The sequence below is a fragment of the Pagrus major genome, chromosome 11 (assembly GCF_040436345.1).
Source record: "Pagrus major chromosome 11, Pma_NU_1.0".
NCBI classification, from domain to species: Eukaryota; Metazoa; Chordata; class Actinopteri; order Spariformes; family Sparidae; genus Pagrus; species Pagrus major.
This window is the reverse complement of record NC_133225.1, coordinates 14,496,070-14,519,098: the sequence shown is the minus strand read 5'-3', so window position 1 is coordinate 14,519,098 and position 23,029 is coordinate 14,496,070. Positions and strand designations below refer to the sequence as shown.

The 23,029-nt window shown below is 40.5% G+C and overlaps 1 protein-coding gene across 4 annotated transcripts; it reads right to left on the bottom strand.

Moving 5' to 3' along the window:
- Positions 1–9,236: 9,236 nt before the first annotated feature.
- mier2 (mesoderm induction early response 1, family member 2) lies at positions 9,237–22,451 on the bottom strand. Of its 4 annotated transcripts, none has more exons than XM_073475829.1 (13): positions 22,255–22,451; positions 20,944–21,094; positions 19,345–19,458; positions 19,124–19,235; positions 16,853–16,932; positions 16,324–16,393; positions 16,050–16,201; positions 15,513–15,594; positions 14,289–14,383; positions 14,023–14,153; positions 12,945–13,087; positions 12,218–12,315; positions 9,237–11,388 (listed from the first exon to the last, which is right to left on the bottom strand). In XM_073475829.1, exons 2-12 carry the CDS (start codon positions 20,968–20,970, stop codon positions 12,260–12,262), a joined length of 1,062 nt encoding a protein of 353 aa, XP_073331930.1. In that variant the 5' UTR covers positions 20,971–21,094; positions 22,255–22,451; the 3' UTR covers positions 9,237–11,388; positions 12,218–12,259. The 4 variants fall into 4 exon arrangements, with proteins under 4 accessions (XP_073331930.1, XP_073331931.1, XP_073331933.1 ...); XM_073475830.1 differs by having other exon boundaries at positions 12,218–12,312; positions 22,255–22,340; XM_073475832.1 differs by lacking the exon at positions 22,255–22,451 and having other exon boundaries at positions 12,218–12,312; positions 14,289–14,380; positions 20,944–21,060.
- Between the last annotated feature and the right edge of the window lie 578 nt (positions 22,452–23,029).

Sequence of the window (23,029 nt, the reverse complement as noted above, 5' to 3'; positions counted from 1 at the left end):
CGTGCAAAGAGCGAGAGAGAAAACCTCGCGGCGGTTTGCTTGATATTGCTCTCCCTGCCTTGAAAACCAACTTATTTTATGGCTTTTGTGAGAGGAGACAAAGTTTGTGAGGAGGAGGAGGTGCCTGACAACAGTACAACCAGACATAAAACTGCTCTGCCAGGTCAGGAACACTTCAGAAGAATGAAGAAAAAGAAGGAAAATGGGTTAAAACCTGAAACAAATGACTGTCATTACACCTGACCACATTATCTGAAGTAATCTGGACTGAATCAAGGACATGATGGATTTCAAAGCACTACAATAAGGCTGTGGCTTTAATTGAGGATCACTTCTGAAATCCTCACATACATGAGAGCCCTACATGATCTCATCCCAGCATGCACTTCAGTTTTCCCCCGCAGGACAAACACTTGAACTGCTCAGTTTTGTCAAGAACTTAACCTTTTCCCAGAGTGCACCCTCCTCACATATCTGAGAGAGATTTATATTGAAGCCGACTAAAAAGCAAACAGGTCCAAACATATTAGTCAACACCTCCGTGTCACTGGGAGGTGAACACACACTGAGCACACTTGGTGGGTGTTATTAAAAAATATGTAACTAACAAAACTTACAACCCAACAAAAGCTGTGAGACTTTAACGAGCCCTGCTGGGACTGAAGGAACATTAGCATGACTTAACACCAGCAGGACTCCAAGCTGCCAGGATGTCCCCCCCCCCACCAGCAGCAGTCAATACCAGGGCACCACCACTCACTGGCTGCACCCGGCCGTGTGTGTAGAAGAGTCATTTGTGTGTATTAACAGTTAAGTCTGTTTGCATGACAAACACCATGTTTACCCCCAAGTCTATTAGTTCAGCACACTTGAGTTGAGTAGATAATCTCACATGCACTAACTCTGGCTGGCAGCTTTATTTGACTTCCTGCATGTTTGCAAACGGAAGAATTAAACGCATTAAAATAAGGATATGAAAACTGTCCAGTTGCCAGTTAAGACTGTGCAACTGAAATCATCAGTGAAACAGAATAATATCTGGGGTGGGGAGTGATGGAACATGATACTTCAGTGTTACAGTACAAGGAGTACATTTAAAACTGAGTTTTCTCTGCCCCCTTCTGGTTGTTACCAACAGTACCAACGCCAGATCGGCCCTCTCTAACATCTACTTTTTCTTTTCTTTTCTTTTAACAGAAACAGGAATGAGACTCCAAGATTCATTTGGATATTCTGCACAAAAGAGCTTCACAAATGTGCCTTTAAATGTTGTATTTTAGCCTCGCGTTAATCTTTCAGTATATGGCTTGTGGAGTTGTGATCTCCAAGTCTGTCGTGCTGTGAGCAAAATATGTTCACTTTTGTCATAAAGTGAGAGAAACAAGCTTCATAGTAAATGTTTCTGAATTATTTAAGATAGTGTTTGTTGTATGTTGTTGTTGTTGTTGTGAATTATGTTTATAATGATTGTATAGTTTATGTGCTTTAGCAACATCATCTTGTATGCGGCCAGGCCAATAAAGCCACTTGAACTGAATTGAATTGAAAATGCTCTATGGTCCACACATTAGCAAATGCTATTTTGATACAAAGTAGCGGATGTAGAGGAAAAGATGGGAATGGGTGTTGACCCGTGTGGTTCTGAATGTAATAAGAAAGTCCACGATTCTGCACCGAGGACAAAACCATACACCGATGTCAATATTCCTATTTTTATGCATCCATTCTCACTATCTTTAAGCTTGACATTTTTTTCCCCCAAGTGTTTCCTCTATCTCGTTCATGCAGCATGATCCAGTCCACCTGTTCACTGTCAGGAAACACTCACATTTAAAGCAACATTATGTAGAAATTGGTGCCCCACAGTTTGTGAGTGCAACACCACTGTCATAAATACAAATCCCAGGTCTGTAACGATTTGTCAGATGTAATGTAGGTGCTAACTACAAACAAAAGTCATTACATCATCACATTGTTATGTGTTGAAAACATGTATGTTGAAGTAAACATGTATGTAACGCTGTGATCCTACCCTCTCACTGAAGTTACATAGTGCAGGAACAAGTGATGGGTGTCTGAGAGAGAGACACCATTCACCCTGTTACAAAACACTGTACCACCAACATGTGAAGCTTGTGAAGCTGTTATTTTAAGGTAAAAAAGTTACATAATGTTGCGTTAATATGCAAAAGAATAATCACGTTCTTAAATTGGAATAATATTCCCCTGTCAAGATTTACTGTTTTCTATTGTCATGACCAAAAACGAACCTCCATCGTATTGACAAAGGATGATGGCCCATTCTGCCTAAACTTCAATTTCAAGTCACTGTCCATGAAGCTTTTCACCTCATTCACAAACAGTACAAATAGTCAAGGCCAAGCTAAATGGTGTAATATGTTCTTAGTTTGTTTTAAAATACAACACATTCATTTCAGCTCTTGCTTAGATGTGAAATTCAGTTTGAAAACATAATAAAAGGGACTAACCTGACACAGAAAACAGGATGGGAGAAATGTTAGTATTGCCAAATTGCCTGATTTATTGTAACTGTAGATACAAAGGACAGAAACACAAATACAATGCAGTGAGGCTATTAGAGATGTTTGTTGGTTAATTGCGCACATTGCTTTTCATTTTAACCAACAGAAAAAAGAACAAAGGTTCACCAAGCATCCTCATATGCTTTTCTTCAGCTATGCCTGCTCATACATCCATAACATTAAGCTTCAGCAGTCTTCTTCCTCCTGCAGTTCATTAGTTAATTGAGAGATTGAAGTGTGATCCGCTCCCTCAGAGTAGAAGTTTTTGCTTCTGGGGTTCAGAGTTGGAGATCCAGGCGGTCAGACTGCTCAGTGCAGGGTCAGGAACTCCAGGCCAGATACTCTGCTTTATCCTGGGAACAAGAAACAGAGAATGTAAATGGAAGCTTTGGCAAGTTTATTATTATTTTTTTAAATTTATTTTGTCTGTTAATCTTTGGAACAAATGGCCATTGGGAGCTGAATGTTTCAGTCTGAGCTTTGAACTCCTGAAAAAGAACAGCGATATTAATGTTAATAGTTTACCCAGTCTTAGCTACCAGTCCCGCTGTTTATTCTGTGATGTTTTATGGTCAACTGAAATGCAAATGCAGATCTCCTGCCTACAGTAAATACTCAGTGGAGACAACTCAGCTCATTTAAGCAGAGAAAAACAAAGCATCTATTTCCTGCTTGTACGCTGCACTTTTATTTAAAGAAACTGTAACAAATCTACTTTCTGTTGTCGGACTGTAGAAGAGTAAAAACATATTAACTTTATTAGCTGCCCTCACAGAAACATTTATGCCCACTTTGCATTTATTCTCCTCAAATAAATAATATGCATAATAAGCAGTGTAGCTCCTAATCAGCCAGTTAAAACATGGTCGAGGGAACAGGAGGCCTGAAGAGATAGAGGGACGGTTGCAGTTAGGTCACATGAGGGCTTTTCCTGCCGTACTGCTCTAAACATGCACTTCATATCTCTCCTATGTATGAAAAATATGTACTAATGTGGCTGAAACTATCCAGAATAACAAAATCGAGCCTCTTTCATTGTTGATTGTCTCACTGTTTGATTCCTAGGTCATTTAATTTTATTCTTCACACAAAAATGAAGGAACTTAAAGGTCCAGAGTGTAGGTTAGAGTAGGATTTAGGAGGATATATTGGCAGAAATGGAATATTACTTAAATGTAAAATGTATCATTATTTTTTCATTAGTGTATTATCACCTAAATCTAAGAATCTTTGTGTTTTTGTTACCTTAGAATGAACCCTTTATAAGCTACAGAGCAAGGGAGGTCCTCTTTCATGGAGTCTGCCATGATGCACCGCCATGTTTCTACAATCTCTATGTAGAGCTGACGCTGTAACCTACGCAAGTGGCCTACGTCTTGGTGAACATTTATACATGTGCGCAGGCTTGTCTGCATTACTGGTGGCAATGAGCAGACTGCCAGCTCTACTTTCCCCTTTAAACTCACCGACTCCTTCGGCCCACAGCTGTGTCTCTGGGCCAGAGAGAGCAGACAGGCAGGGTGTCTGCAGGGAGGGTCGACTCTCCATACAAGCCCAGCTTGAACGACTTGGTTCTGGCAAGGCAGCATTTGCCAGGGTTGCTCGCGAGGGGCCAGAAGGGACTTCAATAGCCAAAGAGTGCAGTGTGTTTACTGGGGAAACTACAGGCCCCATACCTGTTATTACCACTGCTGCTAAGCACCGGAGGAGAAGCTGGCCAAGCAGACCCATCAGAGTCGTTGTGGTCCGTGTCGCTACGACGTGCATTTACATTTAATGTCAGGCCATTGCGTAGGGCAAGCACCTATGCTAAATGCCATTAAATCCTACACACTGGACCTTTAACATTACTGCTACATTAGAGCTCACTAGCTATCGCCGATACTGGACAGTTTCCGCAGTTAAGTGTACAAAATGGTGGGAATATACACTGTACATGTTTGATAAAGCTTACATAATTCAATGAAAGTTACTCTCACATATTTCTTAAAGATTAAAACACTGACCTTAGTTTTGTGATTACGGGCAGCTGGTGGTTGAGATGCCTCATAATGATTTGGAGCTCTGCAAATCTTACAGTAAGACTAATAACCTTTTTCATCTAAAAAAATACCAGAAAGGTGAGATTACTTCACTTGTAACCTACCTACAGTAACCCACTGAGGTGGACCAGCTCGTCCTTCTCCTGCCACTGTGTGAGCCGTCATATAGATCTGATAGACTCAATATGCAATATGTTAATTTCTAATTTCATTAAAATTAACTTTTATTAAAATGTGCAACAAATGTTCTTTTAAGACTTTTTCAAAAATATTTTCATGTCACCGCTTGTTATGAGTTTCTGTAGACTGTGTATGAGGCACAACGAAGAGTACAGTATATTGGCCAAGTATATCAGGGTGTTTAAGCCTGCTTGTTGCATTGTTCTCCTTATGACAGTGGAGGCTGTACTGAGTGGTGAGGCCATGCTGCTCCTCCACAGGTGGAGGCTCCACCACAAGGAGGACTGCACTGTTGCTCTGTTCCTTCACCTGCAGCCTGGAGCCAGCAGAGGGCACTAAAGAGCCTGGGAGAGGAGTTTAAAGGAGAGAAATCAAAGGAGAGGGTAGTAATGTTTTTAAGTTTGTCAGTCTGTGTGTGTGTCTTCATGGCAAAATGTGGTCCTTGAGACACCGTCTGTAGTGGGAGCTAACTATGAAGTGATTTTGAGGATTTTGCCAGATGTTAATATGTTTCTGCCTGTCTGTTTGTTTGTGGAAAGATTGTGTAAGTGCGATAGTGGCACAACCACGCATGATGCAGGTAGGAACTTTGTAGATGTGTAGTTGAGATCAAAATGAAGGGAAAAAAAGAAAAAATGCAGAAATAAGGCAAAGGGAGAGGAATACAGAAATAAATACAAAAATAAATAAGTAAATGTTAAAATAAATAAATTAATAGTAAAATGAGAAAAAAATAAGCTGGAAAGAAAATAAATTGTTATTTTAAAGCAGAAATATCAATTTTCTTTCATTTGTGTTTTCATGGAGGTTAAAGTGTTGGTGGTGGCTATTGATGGATATGATTTCCCCAACTATTGCTTTAACTTGTCAGTCCCAAGTAAATACTGATTGCACAGTGCTGGTGGAAAAAATGACACCATCTGTGTATAGACTGGTTTCCTTTGAACCTCACTCTTCACTATTTCACTCGATTTTTTTAAAATTGAAAAATTGAGGTCAAATCGCCACAGGACGGAAGCGCGTCTGCCATTGTGAAACCACAACCTTTAAGTGCAGTTTTTTAAGGTTGAGTATCAGGTTGCAGGATTGGCCCTAAATTTTATGCCACTCTGTTAGTCGGAGGGTTGGTCTTTGTTGGCAAACAGGAAAGTTGTTCCCCTGTGTCAATGTGTCGATGTAAGGCATTTATTACGCTGTGAGCCAGGAGAAACAAACCAAGGACACAGAGAGGGGGACGGATGTGAAAACTAGACTCCAGGTCAACAGCTCAGTTTGTTAGTTCGTGGTTCTGGCGGGACCCAAAAGCATAAACAGTGGGCTGAATATGTAGGTAAAAGGGCTTTTTATAAAGTACCTGAGACTTTAAAGGCTTGACAATAGCCCTGCAAAGAAATGCACCGAGGGATGCATTGTGAAGTTGTGCTGTTAGTCTGTTAGTGCTGTCCAGTATGAAGTCTTATCAGACACCACCACACTGCCCAACAGTTTGTTCCCTGCTAATATAGGACCTGATAAAATACAGAAATATACAATAGCAGACACAATTTTATCCTCTGTCTTGATATTTGTGAGGTAAACAATAAACTTTGAACACTTTGAACGTATTTTAATCACAATATAGTGATGAATTGTGCTGTTAAAAGCTGCATTTTCATCACAGCCCTGTGCAGCTGCACTCTCATGTTCCAGATGTGCCAGATGTGCCAACACATTATCGTATCTTTATCAATTATGAGTCTGTATTTTTGATGCAACGATACTGTCGGTGTGTCCAGGACAACCTCGACCCAGAAAATGCACAAATCAGGACTGGTCATGGACCAAGGCATTCTCATGACAGCAGGGCAGGACTGACTGTCATCAGTAGGGCGGCCACAGCACAGGAGAAACCGGAAGGACGCAAGCAGTGGCTGAGATTGTTTTTTTTTTTCCTAAAGACTGAGTCACATGACTGTTAATGATTTAACTTTAACAGAACAGGCTGTTCTTTGGCCAATTTGTGCTCGGAAATATTGAGAAGAGTTCTCTACTGAGCCTTTTTGACTTTCTGAGCTGTTGACACAAAGTCTCAAAATTTAATGGATTGTTGACTTGTGAGAATTAGATTTGGTAAACACACACACACACACACACACACACACATACACTGAGGTAGCGGAGGCGCAGTCGGACTGTGTATTGAGTGAATGGACTGAGGGTTTACTTTTTCTTCAGAGAGTCTTCACACTGCAGGCGCTGGAGGTGCTCACCTAGAAAAGGAATAAGAGGAAAAGGAATAAGAATCCCCCCTGGGGATGAAAGAAACATGGATGACTGTGTAATGAGGAAGAAGAATGAATAGATTCAAAGGTCTGAATAACATTATTTTTCTTTCTAGCTGATTCGAAGAGATTGAATTAAAAATGTGTATCCATCCATTCATCCTATAAGGACAGTCAGTGTATAACCACACCTGATCATCTGTGCTGTACTGTAGCTGGTAGTTCTCAAAGCCAGTGCAGATGTTCTCACGGGTTAGAGCAAATCTTTCAGGTTCATGCCACTGCAGCTCCAAACACCTGGATTCATCTGTGACTGGTCTCAGATCAGACAGGACCGGCCTGCACAGCTTCACTGGTGAAACAAGAGTCAGGGTGGGATACATTACACTGTAAAATTTAAAGGTTTAGAAGTTTAAAAGTCAGGAAACCTATTACCTCAGAATGACTAATTAAAGTAGACTATTACATTTAAGTTGTACGAGCTAAAAAGTCTGGGTTTGGGTAATTAAATTCAAGTTTAGGCGTACAGAGACACTAAATACTCGCAAGACTTTTTGCATTTTGTGCAATCTGGCGCCCCCCACAGTTTCTGAGTGCAACACCACTGTCATAAATACAAAGCAATAGACACATTTTCAGTTCTCCACTTAACATTTACAACTTCCTTGGCTGCTTAAAGAGATTTGCGTGTCTGAGTATGTCAAGTGGTGAAGGAAGAATATGTTGTTAGGCTGGCATCTACACTGCCTGTTTTAAATCCCGTCTCAAAACACATTTTTAATTCCTTGTCTTTTGATTCAGTTTGAGGGTTGCCTTTCTTGTTTTTATGGTCTTTGTGTTTTATTGTGTTGTTTTTGCAAATTCTGACTGTTCAGCACTTTGGCCAACTGTTGTTATTTTAGATGTGCTTCATAAATACATTTGGGTTAGATCGGATTTGGAAGAATTCAGACATTTTACTCAAGTAAAAGTAGTAATACAACAATTTGTAAATCTGTGTTAAAAGTAAATGCCTTGTATTTAAAAACTTGAGTAATAGTACATAAATATTAACATGAAAATATGATTAAAGTAACAACAGTGGTCATTGAGCAGAATGGACGAGTCAAAATCAAGGAGTAGAAGTATAAACTAGAAGTGAATGAAAATACCCAAATAAAGTACAAGTACCTCAAAATTGTACTTCGGTATAGTGCTTAAGTTAATGTACTTAGTTACATTCCACCACTGAGTATTTTCAGGGTGGTTTCCCTGCTTATACGACACTGTTAATATCACAAACAAGTGCAGGTGCTGCATCAGCTTTCAAAATAATGAATACTGCACTCAAGCAATGTATTTTAATATTTCACCCATGTTCATTTTAACCATTTCATTTTTTTTTTTTTTTTACAAAATATAATAATTATAAACAAACATAACAGAAGCAGTACAATATATAAATGGCTAAAAATAAAAGTGAAAATAAAGAATTAACAAAAGGCAGTGATTCAGCGCCTTTTCCTGCCTTCGTGGTCTTGTCCTGAACCCCCCTCGTGTAAACAAAGACAAACCAAACATTGATCTGTAACCGACTTGGCTTTTGATAGGATCACAGGAAGAGCTCCCATATTAACAGACAAAGAATAAATAGACAGATGGAAAGAAGAATGCTGGGCTGAATCCTTCCCTTCCCTGGAACTTTTCCCTCACCTCTTAAGAGACAATATACTGACACACAGAAGCAAATACCACATATGTAAATCAAAACATTATTTTCAATAATCACAAATGTTCTGTGACTGTATTTTCTCAACCTTCAACTGGCAGATTATTCTGAGATGTGAATCTGCAGATTTAAACTATATTAACTACATATGTCCTAATTCATTTGAAGCTCCTGCTGTGCTTTACAAAAGATATGAAATACGAAGAGATCATAAAAATGCACTGAAAAAATATAAAAAATTGTAATTCTCAAAATTCATATGACAGTTTGACATCTCTAATCGATGGGGCCATGAGAATTTTGAGAGACTGGTGACTAAAAGGTGAGAAACTGTTATGCAGTTCTTAATGAGAGATTTACACTATAACATATTATTATTATTATTATTATTATTATTATTATTATTGTTATATCATTATTAGAAATGTTAATGAGCATTCATATGTGACATTTTTCAGTATATTTCATTATGTCTGGCAGAGGTCAGTGAAGGAAACATTTCAGAGGAAAAGAAAGATTTGTTTAATCCACGATGTCGCACTAAATATGTCACTATTGTACCTTTGTTCACTCATGTTCACTGATTGGATGTTAACTGGATGAAAAGAGCAAGCAGAAAGAGTCAGAACTGTTGACCTTAATGTTAGGGTGCTTTCTGGACCCCGACATCTGTCATTACATTAGATTTTACTCATGAACAAATGCGCTTCAAATTAATCCAATAAATGTCTAATAACAATCTGATCTGTGTTTGTGACACCTTTGCAGAGTGATATTGAACGCCTCTCACTGATTAACGGTCTTAAAAATCATTAAAGTTGCAGAACCTGAGAAACTGTGTTTGCATTCAGTGACTTACCTATATGTCCCTATGTACATTTTACATTTACATATTTCATTTTTGCCTATTATTCATGTCAAACAGGCCCTTAATGATACAAAATATTCAACATGATTAAACAAAAAACGGTGATCAGAAAAGATGACAAAGCACTGCACCTTTATAAATCTCTATGCAAGTCTTCAAAATGAAGATCAGGGACGAAAACTTCCACAAAAGCCAAACTAGAAAATAAAACCGGCAAAAATATTGTTCTCCTTTTACTTTCACGACCATGTTCAAATCTCAACCTCAGAATTATAATTTCATATAGTTTCAGCTTCTTATATTAAATAAAATTCTTAAGAAAGATCACTTCAGTTTTAGACAGATGGAATGGGGGAGGCAGGAAATTAAAACAAAGACAAAAACAGAGTTAAAGGACCAGTGCGTAGGATTTAGAGGGATATACTGTGAGAAATGGAATATGTTATTCATAATCAGGTTTTCATCAGTGTAAAATTCCCTTGAAACTTTACCTTAGAGGAGCTTTTAAAATCTACAGAGGGAGCAGGTCCACCATGTTTCACTGCCATGTTTCTACAGTAGCCCAGAAGAGACAAACAAAACATGGGCTCTGGAGAAGGATGGTGAGGCGAGTGGTAGTGGAGTTGGTAGCAATCTGCAACCTTAACACCAGATGCCATGAAATCCTACACACTGGGCCTTTAATGTTCATATCAAGTGTTCTATATTTTCGAAGGGACAAATTTTACTTCCACGAATCTGACTTCCACCCACTGTGGAAAAAGTGTTGAGCAATATGCAGAAAATGTTAAGAAGCAAGTGATTGGCTCTTGCTGGAAGAAGTTGAGAGAACTCTGAGCTGCAGTCAAACTCTTCCATTTTGATAGAAAAAAAAAAAAAAAAAGAAACAAACAAAGTGGTTAACATTGTAAATCATTGATCTGTTTTAGAAAAAATAGGCTGCTAGCCACTTGCATCTGGTTTGTTTGCAGGGTCACAGCAGCTGTCATCACCTGCACTGTGCTTTCACAAGTATGTATTAAATACATCCAATCAATAACATTGTCCTGGTGCAGGTTGTAGTAATAAACTGTTAATAAACACATTATCAACACCCGAAAGTTTTGATAAACACTCATCATTCCACTATTGATGGATGGAGGGTTCAAGTGTCTCAGTTTAAAAAGATGGTTCAGACAGACGAGTAACCTCTCAAACACAGGTAGTAGGTCCAATCGTTCTTCACAAAGTGAAGTAAATGCACTTTTGTCCTGGTTTCTTCAAGCCTGGTGTAAATACCAACAGTGATCACAGATCAAATGAAGAGTACCACTCAGTTTTGATTTCCCCCGTCACTGTGTGAGAGAGCGGGGATGCTGGACGGGAGAGGGGTGCAGCAGGCTGCCAAATGCCTGGAAGTGAGATGGGAGGAGGGCAGATGATGGAGGTGAGGCAGACGGAGACAGGCTGAATTCCACCTGCAGCCCATGGGTGGAGCCAGTCCCGCCGCCTGCTGTACCACAGTCAGGGCCCTCAGGAACTAAAGGTCCACCGCACATGTGTAGCTGGTAGAAGCAGGAGCCTGGGAGACGAAGGTCGTCATGACAGGACGGAGGGCTCCTGCCGGCCCACTGGGAACTCAGGGGGGAGGGCTGGGACTGGAGCTGAACTGGAACTGAGGGACAACATGTGCCTGAGCCAGGATCCCGCAGGTCGTCCATGGGCGGGAGAGAGAAGGGACAGCCGAACAGCTGCTGAGGACATCCGTCACCACACAGGTCTGACAGCCCCATCACCAGCTCACCATCTGTACAGATGAAGTTTGAAGGAAGAACAGATCAAGCAAATGTCTGTTAACTGCAGTCATGTAATCTGTTACTGCTTTATTTATATGCTGGATGTTTTACGTATGTTTTCGATTTATTTAGCTTAATCCCAGAAAATTTTAATGGTCTGAAACTTGTGTACACACACATACTGCCTCAAAAAAAAAATTCATTACCCTTTGATGATACTGAGATAAAAGCATGAAAATGTAATTGATATATTGTACTAAGAATGATTTTAACTGCTATGCTCTTTAGTTATTAAAATGTGTTAAAGTGGCTCTTAATTTAGCATAAGTGGAAGAGTATAATTATTTTGTTTGCATAAGGCCTTATGGGTTACATGCTCTTGCCAACCATATCTGAACAATATCTGCTTAAATTGGTCAACACAAGAGCCATATGAATGATCTCAATCTTTATTTTGTTGATTGCATTGAAAATTCATTATAGGTTGAACTCTCCAAGTGATTTTAGTTTTTAGTTATGGATAAATGTTTGATACATGAACAGTTATTTGGAATTCAATTTCCATTTTGTTACAAACAGAGTTACACTTTTCGCATTTTGAGCAATTTGGCGCCCCCCATACATAAGTCAAGATGGTAAGGCCTGAATTCATTCTGAAAAGACTCAATACATCTGACATTAGAGTTTATTGCCAAAGGAGACTTTTTGGTCTCAATCCATTTGGCTCTAATCAGTTTGAGTTGTACAGTTTGATCTGTTGTGGGTAAGTTAATGAGATTTATTTCAAGTCACCACATTACTCATATTCACTCTGTAATTATCTCTGCTTCACTTCTTTACCTGCAGGCCCAGCCTGCTTTCAGTGGCCTGTCTGGACCGAGTTCATGGCTTTAAGAGAAAGCGGGGAGTTCGTCTGCGCCGGGGACGGCCCTCCTCTTCTGGAGCACCATGACAACAGGTGTGCATGCACACAGATACACATACAGACATGCAGACATGCCGGCACATACACAACAACACAAGACACACAAGAAGCAAGAAAACAGCGGGGAAACAAAGGAGGTGAGACATAAAAATGATTCAGAACATAACATAATGAATATGTGATGTCAACATAAAAGGTAATCAAATTAAGACATTCATTAGAGCTGCATGTAAAACACGGTGACATGGTATGTATATTGTTTATGTACAGAAAGATGGGTGAAGATGCACAGCTCTTTTTGATTTCAGCGCAACTGCAAACCAAACTAAACCCTTAAAGCCAACTATATGCAGGATTGTTTTACTAAATGCTCTATTTGCTTCATTGTTAGAGCTAAGTGCTTAATGCCCACTTTCCACTTTAAATGGAACTCTGACTGATGGGTGGAAATTATCTGAGCTTTTACTGTCCGTGTGTTTCTGTCTTTCTGTAAACACAAGATGATGGAAATACTATTACAGGGTATAATGGCTCTAACGCTTGCTTCACTATTAGTAATGATGTCATCTATCTGTGGCAACAGCTTCCAGACTTTGAGCCTCCACCATGAGATGCTTGTAAGGAAACACCTCCAAGTTTTACCTTGTTTATCCAGCACCAGGCTCGACTGTGGAGGTAACGTGGACTCCAGCTGCCTAGTGCCCATGGAGCTGTGAGTCGACAAGCCTGAAGAGTTGTTGCTTCCCTCCAGCTCCCCAACTTCACCGTCCTGGTCTCCATCGTCCCTGCAGCACACAGCACAAACTATGTTAGGGCAGTGTAGTGTGCATCAACAGTGAAAAGCTGGAGTGGGTGGCAGAACTTCAAGTTATCAAGACACAATATCAGCAGAAGAATGAAACGCTCTAAGGTGAAGTGACTGTTATTATGATCAGAACAACAAGCATTACAAAGTCCTTCATCTATATCAAATTTTTGTTCCAGAAACATTGGCCCTGTTATTTTATTTCTTTGGTAAACAGCATTTCATACATGTTATTTTGTAATTTGGAAGAACCAACTGTTTGAGGTCACGAGCAGAGGTGCACTTACAGTAAAAATATAAGTATGAATGACTTCTAGTTAAGCTGGAAAAAAAAACATTAAACCAGGCGAGGAGGAAATTTTTGATAACGAGATGCCAAATGGATTATTCTTGGAACGGCTACGACAAAGCTACAACTAATGGGATCAGGAAATAAACAGATTATAAAAAGGTCTGCTGTTACTGAAAGAGGCTCTCAGAATACATTACAGATTACACCACAGATTTAATGGGAAGTTCAGTTGAGAAAATACGGTACAGGAAATCCTCACTGCAGGGATAAATAGAACACATACATACACATTAAGAGGTTTTAGATGACTCACGGCCTATTAGTTCTTCTGCTTTCCTGCATGATTTTATATTCTGCATTAATACTTATGTATACTTAATGGTAGAAATTAGTATTGACTCTTCTTTTAAATAAATAAATGTTAGACGTACAATACATCATGATAATTAGGAACACTGAAGGGCTTTTAACCTGGGCTTGGCATCATTGGGTTGCACACTGCAAGACACAGCCTGTTTGCAGATTTATGTTTCGACTCAGACGTGATCTCTCTTTCTACATCTAGTCATCCTACACATTTAGCTTGACTATGATTCTTCTTATCAGTTGTGAGCGATACTCACATGCTCCCTGATTGCAGGCTGTACTTCTTGCGGCTGAGTCTGGTGGCCTGCTGGGTAAAGTACTCGTGACGTTCAGACTTCTTCCACATGTAGTAATACTCCACACACTCCCCAACTGAGCGCGTTCGTACCTGGAGAGAAGGAGAACGATTGTGTTTAATGATGACCAATGAGTACAAGAGGTAGATCTTCAGTCAGGTTTGGACAACAAACTTCAGGAAAGATTCACCAGAAAAGTGTCAATGTGTCGTCTCCTGAGCACTCACCTTATTAGCCTGAATGAGGTGGAAGTTTTTCCCGTAAACTCGATAGCCGTGCTCAAAGTTCCTACACTCCTCCTCACTCCAGGCGCACAGCTCTTCTTAAGAGAGGGGAAATTATTGGTGTATTTTAGCAACACACATTAATGTATGGTTTAGTATCAATTTTATTTTAAATTGTTTTGTTTTTTTAATTTAATGCATTGCTACCACAGGTTTGTGCTGTGGATTTTCACAAAGCGGGGATTTGACAAGACACCTCAATGCCTGGTCTTGGCTGGAGTTTTGTCTTCATTGAGACAGCTGCAGAAAAAGCAGGACAGGATGTGGCAAAAGTTAAGGGCTCTCTGGCCTAGCAATGGGTCATTTTTTCCACTCCAATCCAAACTACAACAAAGGTCATGGACTTGGACTTGGTCACTGGAGCTTCACTGCTGAATAAGAGGTCATGCGGTTACACCAGTGAGTCAGCAGCTGATGTTGCATTGACAGGGTAACAGACAGTCATATTTTGCAGTATCCTGAAGCAGACATGTTTTCATAGGGCTCAAACATGAGTTTTCATAAATGGGATGCAAAATGAGTCCACATATTATTTCATATACAAGCTCTAGAAGGTGTGTGTTCAAATCAAATTTAGTTTGTTGAGTGTCTGGAACATGTTACTTCTTGAGGAGGTTGTTATCTTTAAACAAGTTAATTCTCTTATTTTTCCATGAAGGCCTCTATTTATATGAAACATTGCGTTCATTGACAGCAATTTGGTAAAAATTAGCTTAATTAGCACTCTGAACCCCCCCTGAGTTCCTCACTATTGTTTAAGCCTCATCTGTGTTGATCCCCACAAGTAGTCTGATTTCAGATCAGCCTCTTTCAAAGAATAGAAAGAACTGAAAACCAACTATAAACCTCCTTCACTTCATCTGCATCAACAAATCTGACAATGGTATCAAAAAACAGCCTTTGTTCCTGTCTGTCTCTGATCTTGTTCATAAGCTGCTCCTTGCATAAAATGCATAATACATTCAATTGTTTGACAGAAGGACAGCTTTCAGTTTGCTGGCTGTTGCTTTATCATTCATGATTAAAACCGTATCAATAGCAGCAGCTTTAGTCATGTGTGGATGTTAATACTGAGTGAAAACAACAGTTTTGTAGTTTCTTTATGAAGGAAAACGTAGGCTTGAGCTCAGGATGTGAAGTCCCCAAGTAGTGTAGGAAGTTTCTTACCACTAAACACTTTCACATTGAAGTGTAATCGTCTCAGTGCCTCTTCTGCATTGAAGTTGCATTTCACTAGTTCATACAGCGCCTGAGGATCAAGAGAAAAGGAGGAGAACGAACCAAAGATTAGACTGTTGACCTTTGTATTTACACTGAGTGAAATACAAAAGCCCTCCTGTTTATTCAATGTCGCAGAATAACGACCAATAAATGATCCATGGCATAAGATCCACTATCAAATTACATTTAGTTGAAGTAGATTAATCATTAGGAGATTAATAAGATCAGTGGAAGACAGACTTCAAGCCTCGAGACAACTGGGACTGAGTTTGTGCTAAAAGCGGTACATCTGATTAAATCAGCAAGAAGACCACTTCAGATACTGGCAGACCTCAGTCCATTCATAACCACCAGTTCCTTTCAACACATTTAAACAGCATAGCTTTACTGCTCAACACAGAATATTTCAACTGTGTACTTTTGGGTAATGTGAGTACTTTTAAGCTGACATCGTCTTCTGGGATGCGATTTAAATTGGTGCACCTGTTCATTGTCTGGGACAGCGTCCGCTTGTGTTTGTGTGCATGCTGCCCCCTCCTGGACACGCGGTCTCTGTGCATACAGCAAGAAATCCTCCACTTCCTGCACCGGCAGGACACCTGGCCTCCACAGCAACTGGTCCTCGCTGCTGTAGGCTGGAGTAACAAAGAGAGGATGGATGAGTGAGGTTCATACAACAAGCTAGATGGAATCTCCATAAAACAGCCATTAAACTTGTTTCCAACCCCTACAACATATAATCTTTTCAGTCGCTAACCTCTGTCCTGGTAGGTGGATGAACCGAGTGGTGGGATTTTCGCCTGGTACATAGATCCAACCATGATCTCCTGAGAAGGAAATCAGAGACGCATTCTGTCACATAAATCTGATCTGTGTTATATATGCTGTTTGTTAAAGTCTGTTCTGTGTGGCAGACCTTCCGACCTTCCAAGACACAAAGCTACTTAATAATAATACTTAATAATTTCATATTGTACGATCCTACAGTACATGATTACATCAATGCCAAAGGTCATTACCAACGCAGGATGAAGTGTGATGTAAGAAGGATGTTAAACCTCCACTGCTCACTGAATCAAATGTAAGACAGACCTTTACCGAAGAATTAAAACAAAATTTATTATTGTTAAATTGTCATGTGAAAGGTGTTTTATGCAATTTTCTCTCCCATAAAGCACTGTAAACTACAACATACTGTAAAATATGCTTAATGTGTCTTACTTCACCTAAATATTGTGTCTGTTTCAAAGAGGTTCAGTCATCATAAGATGTGTTTTAATGCCTACCTTGTGCTCTTCATTGGAGGGAATAGAGGCATCGTCGGAGTCCTCGTCTGATGAGCTGACTAATGTGTCTTTGTCTCCACCTGAGAGACAAAACATCAAAGAGGAGGACCAGACGATCATTTCAAAGACACATACTATATGTTTTAAGATTTTGTCAAAACTCTTGATGCTATGTTGAAGTCCGTCTTACTGCTGACAAATCACAGTAACTGTTCTCAAACTGGAATAGCCTCACGGTTGTATGCCTCTGCCAACCTCTCAAGTTGCAGTTTGCATCCATACCTGTCCAGACTTATTTAATATAGCTTACAGTATGTAGTGAAGCCTTTGAAGAAAGTTGCTAAAGTGTATTTTTTGGTGAAATGATGTCATCACTATATTGACATGTACGATTCCAGTAAATAATTTCCAGTGAGAAACATGCTGTCTTCTCTTAAGATTTATCCACAGTTTACCTGGAGGAGCTGTATATGCGAATGAAGTCCAGGTGGGCCACATGTTTGAATAGAGCAGACAATTGTCTGCAGTTGAATGAATTCACAGCAAGCGGGCATGTCGACGTGTAGATCGTGAGACTAGCGCATAACTAGAAGCATACAAATATCCAAAGGAAAGAAGGGTCATTTTGCACAATGACGACACAGAATGAGAAAACGTCTGTGAACTGGAGGGATGAAGAAATTTGTGAACTTCTGGCAGTTTGGCGGGCAGCGCGTCATATCCTGCCTCCTTGCATGCTCCTACCCAGGCGTGGAGTATTTTGTAACATGTGTGAACACGTCTGACACGGACAATCTCCTGTCGTGCGCTGCATGTGTGAAAGAGCAAATGTGGACAATATCCTCATCTGATTCTCTGGATATTGTCCGGAACGCGTATGTGAAAGAGGCTTTAGAGAAGAGTACAGAGGACTGATATAGATCTTCCTCACATGGCGCAATGACAATCACCTGAAGCAAAACTACTGAGCTGGTTGTGGCTACTGCTGTATGTCTATTAGTTTGTAACGTTATTGAGAGAAAGAACAAAAAAAGTTAAACTTCTTGTACGCGTTCACATGCTTGTCTAATTAAGCTGATTCTTATAGAACACAGATTCCTCGACGCGGCAGCACAGAAGAGCTCTATAATCATCGCAATTTAGACAAGATTAGTGTCACCAATTTAGTATCATACCAAATGTGAAATATGGTCACAAAATCCCCTTCTGATCCTGAGTGTGATAAATAATGATCAGAAAAGTGTTTTTGCAGAACTTTATGATGTCATATTCTGGATGTAAGTAAACCTTTTGGATATAAAATGTCAACACTTCGTAGCTTTATCCTATATGTGTGAAAAATTGTCAAAATCAGCATTTGAATTCTTGAGTTATGGTCACAGTAACCTTGACCACCAAATTCTTAACAGTTCATCTTTGAACCCAAGTAGACATTTGTGCGAAATTTGAACAAATTCCCTCATGTTGTTCCTGAGATATGAGCTCACAACTACGGGGGATTGAAGGACAATCAAAAAACATGATGCCTCTTGTTTTGTTTATTATTAACCATTAATCAACAGGTAAATCCTATTGCGAATGAAACACACAGACAACAGTAGGTAGCACTGAAAGTTAGAGCGGGACAGAGTGGATATAATAATAAATATAGCTTCAATATATCTATCTCAGTAAAAAATGCTGAAAAGAATCAAAGAGGAGCAGGCTCTACCTCTCTTTTATCTTCAGAGAAACTGTGTGTGCGATCAATTTCACCTCCATATAAATGAAACAAACGCAGCGTACCTGCCATATATTCAGTTTTCATTGTATCGTGTTGACTCAGCACCAATACTGTCACTCACTTCAAACAGAATCACTACCAGGGAGAGGCTGCTTGAATACATTTAAACTCCATCACTTCACAAAATTGTTTCTTTGACATCATTCGGTCATATGGAGAGAGACACACATGAAGCAGCACATGCTGTCACACAAGAAGGCAAAAACAAATCAAAGCTTTTCATGTGATTTCCTGACATTATAAACTCTGACATGTCATGTTATTGAAACGTACTGCCTAGCTGTAAGTGAGAAGCTGCAGTCTCAGCAAAGAACGGATTTAAAATTGAAATATAAGAAGATATTTCACCAAAACAAAGGCTGTAGGACAGTTTAACTATATACAGTTTCATTAGAAAAACGCTTGTTCTAAGCTTTCTTTTGTGGCAAAACTGAGATGTTTAAGTTATGTTTTAGTCATGTGTAAATGTACGTCATTGTGTGCATTACCTTGGAGGCGACGGAGCAGATCTGAGGTGTTTGAGGTGACTGAGGGGGTCAGATCATCAGCTGACGATTCTTCTTCCTCCTCCCCAGGAAAGAGATCCTCAGTTATCTGATCCTGTGTCGGACAAATACACAACGGACAGCACATTATAGCAAAGAACACATTAAAAAAAATACACAAATAATGTTTCACAAATTAATTAACTTTTATTGTTGTAATTCACCTTGTCTAGTGTCATGCCTGGCAGGCTGGCAGCCATGTGACAGGTCTCCTTCTCTGGATCGGACATTGTGTAGCCGTACAGAGCCAGCAGCTCCTCCAAAGGAAGCTCACTGGCCTACGAACAGAGACAGGTGGAGGGAGATGGTTGGGTTGCTTCCACATCTGTCAGTATCTTACATCTGTCAATGATCTGAGGAACACGATTGGCATTGTTTTCCTCCTTTGCAGAGTCACTGCCAAATGGCTTACACATTGACAGAATCAAACAGCAGGGTAAAACCCACAACAGGTCAGGCAGATTTGGGGAGGTGAAACTGGTGTGATAACTAACAGCAGTGTGTTTTATTTATATCATTTCCTGAGCTTTGTTTTCAGAGGAAGCTTCAACTGTCTTGAAAGTGATATTCAAACTGGCCATAGACAAGATTTCTGCTTCAGTACAGTAGATGTTGGTAACACAATGTAATGGATATAGAATAATGAAACCATCACCGTTGACACTGGCTCCCCATAAACCTTGCTAACACTGTACAATTGTGTCTGCCACGAGGAACGGTAAACTGGTGACTGATTTCTATAATAGACGTTCTGACCCGTGTTGTTGTTAATTGTGACTGAGGAAAACGGAAACGACCCAGTTGTCTTTGCAACAGCGACACCAACAATAATACCACTTGGAAGAGCTGGGGGGGAAAAGGACGCCATCTATGCTTTGCATTTTGTGACAATGGGCACAGGTAGGTGTATCACATCTATCATCAGGATCCGTTTGCTGCTGCTCCACATAAATGTCGATCTCGGGAACCCATCAGCTATCCTCTGACGACGATTTCGCCTCTGGAGGGCAATGGCCAATGTTTCTGGGATTCTAGTGTAACCAGTGGAAATCTGGATAACGAATATCTGGGACAAGACTTCCTCTTCCAAGTGCTGGTCACTGTTCAAGGATTGAGTTGGAGTTGAGAGACAACTCTTAATTTACCTATACCTATAGCTATAGAAAGCTAAATCATTGTCAGACAATAACCAACGGGTTCTGAGATTACATTTTGATGTAATGTAATGTTAACACCAAAGCCTGCGTCAAACATGATTGGACAATTTTACACATAAACCACAAACAGAAACCAAAGCGCTTCAGATACCGAAAGTTTGTCCATCTCCAATAGATTCTGAATTCATATGCAGAAAACCGTTTAAATCGATTATGTAAATGCTAACGGACAGAGAGGAAACACTGCGACACAATGAGGAGTGTCTGAGCTGTCTTTGTGTGTGTAAGTGCAGCTCAACAGGAGTCTGACTTAGGGCTCGGACACAGAGCTTTCTGTTAATGACTGGATGCACTGTCAGGAAATATTTACTGTAAAGTCCCATGAAATTAATTCCAGTTATATCTGTTTAGGGTGCTTTATCTGTTTGTATCCAAATATTGTTTCTGCATTAAAGAAATCTTAAAACAATAAGACTGAGGAGACTGTGACCATTAGTATGTAAGTGTCGCAGCAAAGCCTACAGCTAAGTTCTCATGATCGATGACTACAGCTCTCACACAGCAACCAACTTTAACATATACATTCATGGCTGAACTGGACCGTACAGTGTGGGACTGCGCTGCCATCTTCATGGGGCGAAAGTTCTCCTCCAGCTCCTCTACGGCCTGTTAAGACTTCTGCTTCTCCTGCCGAGGGCCTTCATCGCTGTACCTCATCCACAACCTCCGCATTTATCTTCAGGGGCTTTACACCCACCTGCACACACAAACACACACACAGACAGTATTATTTGGAAGAACAGTCATGTAGGGTCACGTAAACCAGCGTGGGGGTGCAGTACAACATGGCAGCACATTCCTGTGTGCATCCGTGGCGCACAAGCACACACACAAACAACATGAGGGATCAAATAGTGGCTGATCCTGGCTCATCCCATTACAGATCAGCTGACTGCTGACTTTTAAACCTCCCTTTTTAACTTTTACGACCCAGTGTGGTGATTTAGGCATGGCAGGTTTTGTAACTTATATATTCTTACTCTTTAAAGTAAGTTAGAGACAGCTGGTTTTGCTTCAGTAGTAGCTTTTCATATGAGGTGATCCAAGGTTGTTCGAGGCTACGTTTTCCACTATAAGCCTGTGGTTTGACAAAGACTTCAAAGTGGGATGTGCAGTGTTTGATGAAGCCCTGCAAGTTGAGGCCACAAGTGGAAAAAAAACCTCTGCTACAGGAGAGACTACAGGATGGTGTAAACAATCCCACCCTGGTTCACACAGACGACCAACACTCAATCAATTAGGTAATACTCTTCAAAGACGCCTCTTCTTGGTTGAAAAGTTGTAAAAGTGCGGTGGAAACCTAAATATTAATACGGCGTGCGTGTCCTGACCCACTGGGCGCTGTCTGTCTGACCAGGGGCGCTTTCCTGTGACTTGGTGCTGAACGTCTCTTCCTCTCTCCGGCTCACTACGAGTGGCACAAGAAGGAAATAACTAGTTCTCAGCATGTCCGAAAGAGACGGTCGGAGTTTGCCGCCGCCGAGTCTTGACATCTCTCCCAACTTTTTCCCCACTCAATCCACTTCGTCGCCGGGGCGCACCTGAAATAGTTCAGCACCACCGTGTCAAACCCCGCCGGGCTGCCCTATTGTTTCTCCGGCTTTACTATCACGGCGGAGGGGAATGGCTCTTTAAAGCCAAGAACGCGGAGAGAGGCGATACGCTGCCGGAGAGCCTCTCCATTTCTCCCCTCGCTTCCCGGTTAAAATGCCCCCACGTAGCCCTCTTTCAGCCGGCGTTCACCGGCCGGCGACACCGCCGACAGCCGTGTGCACGGCACGGAGCGGCACAAGTGTTAAATCCGGCCCGGTTTCTCTATCATTCGCCTCATTACATTCCTCGTTTTCGCTCACTTACCTCCGCCATTCCGTTTCTGCGCAAGCTGCGTATTGCCCGGATGTTGTAGGTCTGCTGCTCTGCACAGCTCCGTTTATTGCCGCAACGATTCACAGCCACAGTTAGGTGCTCACTTATTACATTCACTATTTCCAAGTAATTAAGCTATTTTTGTGTCTCTCGACAGCTGGCGTTAGAGAATTGAGAATCCCCCTCCTCCTCCAACATACTTTTTTAATGAAGTTCCCTCCCACACTTTCGGTATCAAGTCTAAAATTAAACTCTTTATGTATTTTTTGAAAATCATACGTGAATCTAAAACAAAAATAAACAACAGATTTACCAGACCTACATGCTCGTGGCTACTTGTTTTATAGGCTTTATTCTGCTTGTTCAAACGACAAGTTGCCGCTAAATTCAAGTTAAAGTGAGATGTCACATGTTGTCTATAGGCTCATGCTGGATGTGAATGAGGGAGGGGACAGGACATGGTCACAGCAGATAAAGATGTACTGTAAGGATCTGTCATCACTGCTTACAGCACCAACACACACTTAATGTAGGATATACTGTATGTTGACCAACACGTGACTTTACTTAACCACCGCAAACCAAACAGATCATATGATGATGATTCACTTCATCTGTCCCGTGTACAGTATGGAGGCAGCGGTGGGAAGTTGCTTTTGTACTTTTGAGTTTTTACTCGAATATTTCCAAATATTGTTTTACTTCACTACATTTATTTGACAACTTTAGTTACTAGTGTGCAGATTGAGTTTAATCCAAATAATAA

Coding starts and splice junctions, on each gene's coding strand:
- mier2 (XM_073475829.1), bottom strand. CDS start 20,970: ATGAAGATGGCAGCGCAGTCCCACACT. Junction 16,933..19,123: donor TCTGCTCCGTCGCCTCCAAG/GTAATGCACACA, acceptor TTTGTCTCTCAG/GTGGAGACAAAGACACATTA. Junction 12,316..12,944: donor CCTGGTGCTGGATAAACAAG/GTAAAACTTGGA, acceptor ATGGTGCTCCAG/AAGAGGAGGGCCGTCCCCGG.